The sequence below is a fragment of the Vigna radiata genome, chromosome 9 (assembly GCF_000741045.1).
Source record: "Vigna radiata var. radiata cultivar VC1973A chromosome 9, Vradiata_ver6, whole genome shotgun sequence".
In the NCBI taxonomy this organism is placed as follows: Eukaryota; Viridiplantae; Streptophyta; class Magnoliopsida; order Fabales; family Fabaceae; genus Vigna; species Vigna radiata.
In genome coordinates, this window is record NC_028359.1 from 7,811,983 (window position 1) to 7,820,743 (window position 8,761).

Genomic DNA, 8,761 nt, shown 5'->3' on the forward strand with positions numbered 1-8,761 from the left:
ACAAGAGTAAGCATAAAAAAACACGATTACTTTGTAGGCTGAACAATCACTCTTCAAGATGATTATACCTAATTCTGATTAACTTATGAAAAAACATTATTAGTACTAATTTAGCTACAATAATTCAAAATCCATTCTGAAATATATAAATACATGTTTGAAATAAATGGATAAATAATTACATTTATTATACATTAAGTGTTAAAACTATTAATCTTTACTAACTTTACATCAACGTACCTTGTGCTAATAACCTTTTAACTTAAATGAATGAGATTTCAAGACAAAGATAATGAAAATAAAAGTCCATCAATTAAAACTTGATGAAAAATAACTTCAACCCCACAACAGATTTCCAAATGATTAAGTGTATATTTGGATGAAATAATTTTAGAAATAATTTATTTATTTAAATTATCTAGAATTGTGTAAAGTAAAATAAACTCTTTGGCAAGAAAATCAAAATGAAATAAAATTTAATTGTTGTAAGACACTTCAAATAAATAAATAATGTGTAATTACAAATACACTTAATAAAGAAGAAATTTCATACTTCATATTCCTTCCACTCGTTCTTACTTTCCGCTTAAATTCTCTTTGCTCTCTTAGTCTAATAGTTTTCAACTTATAGTAATTGTAAGTTTGCATAAATGATTGAGACTCCCTTAATCAGATTGATGACTAGTGTTTAACTAAAAACCATTTTGAGCAATTTAGTCAAATTGTTTGTTTGATAAAAAACCTAACCTAATATTACTGATAATTTTAATATCGTACTTCAAATAGTGAGGACGATTTTAAAATTTTCTTAGTTAACTAAAGGGAAATTATCTCCTTAGTTAATAAAATGCGAACTATAGTTTTCAAAACTGGACAGATCAGTTAATTGTGCCAAGAACTAATTTATTAACCATTTTATTACTATATAAATTTTTAAAAAATAAATGTTTGTTTAAAAGTATCTTTTAAAAACTTTTATTTACTGAAACCAGTTTAGTGATAAATAAAATTAAAATTTGAATAGTATTTTAACTAGTTTAATAATATGTTTTAACTTGTCAAGTCAATTTAGTGATTAAGTAAGAAACTAACAGGAGTTATGTTGTGAAGCAAGATATCATGAACCAAACTTTTTATGTAATTTATGTAACCCTTTGTAGGAATTAGATTTACCTTTTTCTCTTGTCAAATATTTGTGACAATTAAAAAAATGTTTATAATAACAATTAAAAAAATTGATCATTATTGTACACCTTTCTATTTCAAGTTTCCACATGCCCCTTTTAGTGTCAGAGGAAACATAAAACAAAAGCATTCTAATACTATACAAGAAAATATATAATTTGAATGATTGAACGTTACAAATACTTGATAATTAAAATTTTCCCTCCAATAGTAAATTTATTGGCTGTCACTTGGTGAAGTTAAACATTAGCAAAAGCTTTTTAGAAATTATTTATAAGAACTTTTCAAGTAGGACTGTCAATGGATTTAACTCATAAGATTATCACAAAAACACAAACAAACTTTTTTACTGGTATTTCTAGCAAAAATAAAATAAAACAAATTATAAAGTTATATTAAGATATTATATAAATTGTATGAATAAGTTTTAACAAATTATTTTAGTTCATAAAAAGCACTCAATTAACTTTGGAGATAGAAGTGTTCATGAAAAAGTTTTAGAACAAAGCCAAACAAAACTTATACTAAATAATTAACCAAAAAGAGCAATTGTGAAATAGAACTGATTGAATCATTATTAACACTACTGACAATCTTTATTATTAGCCCTACAACAAAATAATAATAATGAGAGCAAGTTAAATAAGAGGCCATACCATGTACCAAAGAATCAAAGAGGGCACTTAAATTTTCATAAACTTGACATTGCAATAAAAAAAAAAAAACATAGTTATATGCCATGAAATGTAAACTAATTTGCCATGAACTGTAAACTAATAACAAGACCTAAAGGTAAAATTTATCAAGCAGTTATGGTTTCTGCATTATGCAAACAAAAGATAGAAAACATATAACCTCTACCACAAATTGCACTACTGTTGAGCACATTGCACCCTGTGACCAGAGGGACCTTCATCTTCGTCTTCATCATATGCCTCACGGTAATGGTGTTGATGCTTTCTTTTCATCTCCTCCTTCAAGTTGACATCATGCAAAGTGGTCTCTTCACAGTCATCAAGCTCTGCATCTGAGATGCGCTTGCTGCCCTTCTGAGGTAATACCTTTTCCAATAACTGGCATTGATCAGGGGAAATAAACCCCGAGTCTGGGAATTCAACATTGAACTGGATGTAAAGACGACCCCTCATGAATGTCTTGTTGTGTAGTGGCATTCCCTCATCATTTATTGCTTTAGATTGACCTACATAGCAGAATTTAAATACATAACTCAGAAAATTGAATGTAAAGGTTGAATGAAACTAATGTTGACCATGCGAGGCTGGTACAATGCAGGTTGAGTACTTTTGGGCTGAGTATTTTTAGTCTGGCCCATTTAAGTCCTTCTCGCATAATAGCCCGCAGAAGCCAATGACAAGCTAGCCCACATTTGATTGACATAACATGCATTATTTAAATTCCTAAAGGCCAGCAAAGCTTTTTGCAGGCTAAATGCAGGTGAACTAGCCTGCATTGTCATCCATAATGAAACTCCATTTATTTATACACCAAAATTTTATTACCTGGCTTAATGACTTCCCCAGGGTTTGATTTGATCAGTAGTTGTCTGCCATCAAGATGTGTGATAGTAAACTGGAAGCCACAGAGTGCCTCACTTAAGCTGAGAGTGTGATCAATGAAGAGATCATCTCGCTCCCTTCTGAACTTTGGGTGCTCCTTCACTGCCAATACTAAAACAATGTCCCCTGTCAATGCGTCAGGCTGCAAGAAATAGGAGTTCATTTCACGTAAGAAACCAACATTAACAACTCAGAGAAATACTTTCTAAGTGTTAACACAAATAGCATGTAACCACTTACAGCTTCATCAGCTTGTCCTTCAAAAACAATCTTCTGACCCTGCTGCATTCCCTCTTCAACATGTACCTCCAGTACCTTCTTTTCATGAGTAACCTTGTTTCCTTTGCATTGAGAACATTTATCTCTCTCGCTAATAACCTCACCTGCATCAATGAAAGATGAGATTGAGATAACATCATAAAACAACCTGACAAATATAGAAAACAAAGTTTTCATTACCAGATCCTCTGCAGTCTGGGCAGACATGTTGCATTTGTTGAATCATGCCTAGTCCTATCTGCCTTCTTGTGACCTTCATACCAGTGCCTTGGCAACCAAAACACCTACTAGTTGCTCCACTTTTTGACCCTTTCCTGAATTATCAATAATTAAATGTAAATGTGTTGTTATAGCTTATTATTTTTCAAATTCTGACAAAACATAGGCATAAAGATGCATGATTATAATCAAATAATAAATAAATAAATTCTACAAACACAAACTAATAGATTATAACAAGACTGACATAAACTAACATGCCTAATCAAAAGTCATATTGCAGGGAAAATATAAACACAAATATGTGTATACCTGTACACTATATAAATTAGATGTACTGTGAAAATATAAACACAAATAGGTGCATACCCTTTACACTTTGGGCATAATACATTTCTAGAAAGAGATAGTTTCTTAGTTGCACCATTATAGACATCCTCCAAGGACACCTTTAAAGAGTGCACCACATCTTCACCATGTTTTTGTCTTCTGCCTCGAGAACTACCACCACCTAAGAAATGATAGTAATAGTGAGCTGATTAATATTGCAAGATGATTCACAAATGAAATGAAATAACATAAATTTAAAAGTGAACATCTCACCACCAAAGCTTGATCCTCCAAAAAATGATTCAAATATATCAAATGGATTATGAAACGAGCCTCCTCCTCCTCCTCCCATCCCTTCTTTAAGGGCATCTTCACCATATTGATCATACAATTCTTTCTTCTCAGGATCACTTAAGACTTCATATGCTTGACCTAACTCCTTAAACTGATACATGAATCAAGTATTTGGTATTAAAACAGAATACAACATGAAGTTAACAGGTTTTCAAGTACCAAGTGAATAACATATTTCATGTAAACATATATATAGAATTAAAACACATAATATAGTTTGCTCAAGTTTTCTGCATGCAACACTAATATATCAAATCTGTTCACAATTTACAATATAAACTCATCTTATCAAGAGGTAAATGCAGAATCACTAGTATAAGATGTGTAAAGTTTATATGATCAAATCAAACTATGAACAGAGATCCAAGTATAGAGCTGTTTATTCAAATGGTATAATCAAAATGAAGTGTAACCAAATATTGCTTTTACCTTTTCAGGATCTCCACCTTTATCTGGATGATTCTTCATAGCCGCCTTTCTGTATGCTTTCTTGATTTCATCTTCAGTGGCATTCTTTGAAACTCCAAGAATATCATAATATTTGGAGTTATCACTCCTCCTAGGTCCACCTCGCCCAAACATGACTGCAGCACCTCAAAGAATCACTGTACAAGAACAAGAAATAAATTTTAAATTTTAAATTGAAAAAAGAAATATCTTTTCAGCTCATGGGTGGGGGGTAGCAGAGCATTTCAATTCATTTTCTTTGCATGTTTACATTTACATTACAATACATCTTAGTCAGTGACACAATAGCAAACACTGTCACTTCTTAAGAGCATCTCGCCACCAACACCAAAGAATATAAAATGTTTCCTTAATTTACAATTCCAAGATACCTAACACACAATCAAGAAAGCAGAAAGAATTTTCTAAATTTCCACACCCAAATACGGAAATCCAAAATCAAGCCAGTGAACAGCAAACCACGTCAGAAACCAACCACAAAATCAAAGACTTAAAAGGCAAAATATATAAACAAGAAATAGGTTGAAAATAAGGTAGTCTATAAATGTCAGAAATTTCCCAAGAAACATAAAGAGAGAAAAAAATTAGTCGATGAAGTTAGAGATCTAAGAAACTCAACCATCAAGAACCTTATCGCAATTGAAAGAGCTAGTGAACAGATCTGAACCCTGGACAACAATTAACTACCAACTACCAAAAGCTATAGATTGAGAGAAAAGAGAGAGCATACCACTCTCCGGCGTGCGTGATTATGGTAACTCTTCTTTTCCTTCAAGGGAGAAGAAACCCTCAAAGAGAAAGGAAGAGAAAAGGGAGAAATGGTTAGGCTTAGTTTAATGTATTTATGGTGAATTGGGTTTAGAAAAGAAAAAAGAGAATTAAAAAAAGAAGAAAAAAAAGGGTTTTGTTGATATGTGGCCGAATTGCTAAAACCACCTTAACATGGGATTGGAAGAAGTAATAAGGTCGTTTGTTTGTTGATATCACATAGGTAGTGGTTTTTGTTTAAAAGGTTGCTTAGTACCAAAGCACTTTAGATGGTTTTGGATTCGATTGGACGAGGATGCGGCTAGTTAGACCGAAGGTGAACTATGCCTGACATACTCAAGCGTATATGGGTCGCGCATGGCGGCCACATTTAACAAAATACTTATTTTGATGTCTTTGATGTGACAACACATTTATTTTTTTTCATAATAATTTAATTTTAATATATATAGTTATTAATACTAAATATATATATATATATATGAAAAGATATAAATTGTCATAATTATATATTAATTAGGTGCATTGGTTAGGTATCTTATAAGATTTTAATTTATTTTTTGAGTTATATATGATTGTATTATTTTTATTTTGACTTTAAAACATTTATAGTTTAATTAATTTCTTGTTGATTATAGTATATATTTTCAAAAAGTGGAAAATATTTTTACTTTTATAGTAGTTAAATTTTTAAAGTTATTCCATGTAAATACTTCAATGATGTTTTATAAAGTTTATATTTTAAATTTATGACTTTACCTTTAATATACCTGTAATATCAATGTAAGAAATATCTTTACCTATGTTATATAATGTAATTCTTGTTTTAAATTATGAGGTTTTAATTTATTTTTTTCATTTATAATGTCATTTTTGAAATATTTTATCCTAACTTTCGTTCCATTGTAAATATTTTATAAAATTATATTTAAAAAGAATATTTTTTGAAATTTTTGAAAAGAGTTATTTTTAAGAAGAGATAATACATATTAGTTACATGATACAGGATTTTTAATTTTGTCATATGAGACATTTTAATTGAATTATTTTATAAAAGTCGTTTACAAGACAAGAATCAGGTTTTACACTCAGGATTTTAACATATTTTGCCTAAAAAGAATTTTATTTTATTGAAGCGAAATTATAATTTCTTATCATCGTGATAATTTATGTTAAATTTTATTAATATTGAATAAAAATAATAAATTAAAGTGATAAAATGATATTTTACTGTATTTTAAAAATAACTATATATTGATTTTTATTTATATAAATGAGATTTAAATAATTTTATATTAACATATTTTTAAAAATTTATTTTATATTTTATATAAATGAAAATTTATTTTATAGAAAAAAAATTACATAAATTCATAATTTAGTTACACTCTCATAGTTATCGTGACATTATTTTTCACTTGCATCATGAATTAAATGTTAAGAGAAGAAAGTGTACATAAATATAAATTTGTTATGTTAATTATTTTAATGTAATCAAACCTTTAGTTATATTATGAGATTAGAAAAAAAAAATTGAAAATAATTTATAATTTATTTTATGTCTAAAAATAGAAATGATTTATAAATTATTTTATGTTTAAAAGTGTGTGGTAGATGCATTTAGTAAAGTGTAGGTATTTGTATTAGGTGATAGACCTAGAATTAAGATTAAATATAGATTATATATTGATGTTTGCACCTATAAATAGTTTAGGCGTGTTGAGGGCATTGGTCCAACCCTCTCTCACCTTCATGCACCAATGGGCTTTTGCATGCAATGCAATGATCCTTGATTTGTTTTGAAAAAGAGAAGAAAACAGAGATTTCTTTTTTTTAAGAAGATCAAAACAGAACTTTAAATTTTATCCTTGGGATTTTGTTTTTATTTAATAGGATGAATATATTTTTAGGGTTATAATAGAGGGAGGAGAAAGAAAAAGGGAGAAAAGAAAAGGAGAGGGGTTGCAAGAAGGTTTCTAGAGGAAGAGAGAGTTTGAAGATCTTTTGTACTAAGGATATCAGGTGGGAGGTGTAGGAAGAGGTAAGAGGAGAGGTTTTGCTTGGATTAGAGGTAAGGATAGCTGATTTTTTTGATAGTTGGTATAGTCTTGAATGGTTTGATATATTTGTTTTTGGTTTTTTGGTATCTTGTGTTGAATCCATAAGCCTTGTATCAGTGCATGCATTTGAAGTTGTGAGATGGTGTTTTTAATTTAATGCTTGGAATGCAGATTTCTTGAGTGTATATCTTTGGGTTTCTTTTCATGTATATTTGTAGAAATAAGGGCCACGAAAGTTCCTTGGATCCTTCACGAAACTAGCTTTAGGGGTTGTGTTATTATTAGTCTACATGGGTTTTCTAAAGGTTGTGAAGTAAAACAATTTCTTGAATTTGCAAAAATGAATGTTTTGGTCAATAATGGAGGATTTTATTGCCCGTGTGTTAATTCTTTGAATGAGCAAAAACTACCAACTAAAGTTATTTGGGAGCATGTCCGTTATGATGGATTCCTAAAGAGCTACACAAAGTGGACATGGCATGGTGAATTAATAGAAATGCCAAGTGTAGATAAGTCTCAAGTAGAAGAAAAAGAAGGTGATTTAGAGATGATTGATCGGTTATAAGACATATACGTGATGCTGGACATGATTCCTTCTAACATGCTCATGTGTATAACAACTTATGCAACTTGTGCTCAATTATCAACAATTGCTTGAGTTGTTGAGTAGCATGCTTCCTAAAGATAACTCATTGCCAGCACACAAATATGGTTGAAGAAGGTATTGTGTTCCATGGCTATGGAGTATGAAAAAATTCATGCATATCCAAACGATTGTGTCTTATACAAGAGTAAGTTTGCCAAGTTACATCAATGTCCATAATGTGAGATATCACGATACAAACAAAAATAGGGTGAGTCTGAATGTAATAGGGTGCTTGATGTCAGACATTGTTTAGACGTTGTGCAAGTAGAGAAAAATGTTTGTGATAGTATTATTAGAACACTCCTCAATATTCAAGGCAAGACGAAAGATGGTCTCAATGCTCGTTAGGACCTGGTTGAAATGGGTATAGGAGAACAGTTAGCTCTAAAATCACAAGGTAAGCGGACACATTTGCCTCTAGCATGTCACACATTGTGTAAACAAGAAAAGAAAAAGTTTTTATGAGCTTTTATGTGGTATGAAAGTTTAACTAGGTTACTCTTCCAATTTTAAACAAGTTGTATCCATGAAAGATAAAATGTTAATTGGGTTAAAATCTCATGATTGTCATGTATTGATGCAATAATTTCTACCAATGGTTGTTTAAGACATATTTACTAAGAATTTTATATACACATTAACAAGACTGTGTTTTTTTTTTTCAATGTAATATGTAGTAAAGTTATCAACATTAAGAAGCTAGATCAGCTAGAAAATGAGGTTGTGGTCATATTGCATCAATTTGAGATGTACTTTCCTTTATCATTCTTTGATATTATGGTGCACCTGATTATTCATCTAGTAAGAGAAGTTATAATTTTTGGTCAAGTATTCTTACGATGGATGTACCCTATTAAGTGATAGATGAAGATATT

General features: G+C 30.1%; 1 protein-coding gene across 1 annotated transcript; it reads right to left on the reverse strand.

The window, feature by feature from the left end:
• Nucleotides 1-1,845: 1,845 nt before the first annotated feature.
• On the reverse strand, nt 1,846-5,339 carry LOC106774292 (dnaJ protein homolog 1). The gene is made up of 8 exons (XM_014661239.2): nt 5,143-5,339; nt 4,374-4,549; nt 3,864-4,035; nt 3,630-3,771; nt 3,222-3,355; nt 3,003-3,145; nt 2,706-2,904; nt 1,846-2,386 (listed from the first exon to the last, which is right to left on the reverse strand). Exons 2-8 carry the CDS (start codon nt 4,524-4,526, stop codon nt 2,058-2,060), a joined length of 1,272 nt encoding a protein of 423 aa, XP_014516725.1. The 5' UTR covers nt 4,527-4,549; nt 5,143-5,339; the 3' UTR covers nt 1,846-2,057.
• Between the last annotated feature and the right edge of the window lie 3,422 nt (nt 5,340-8,761).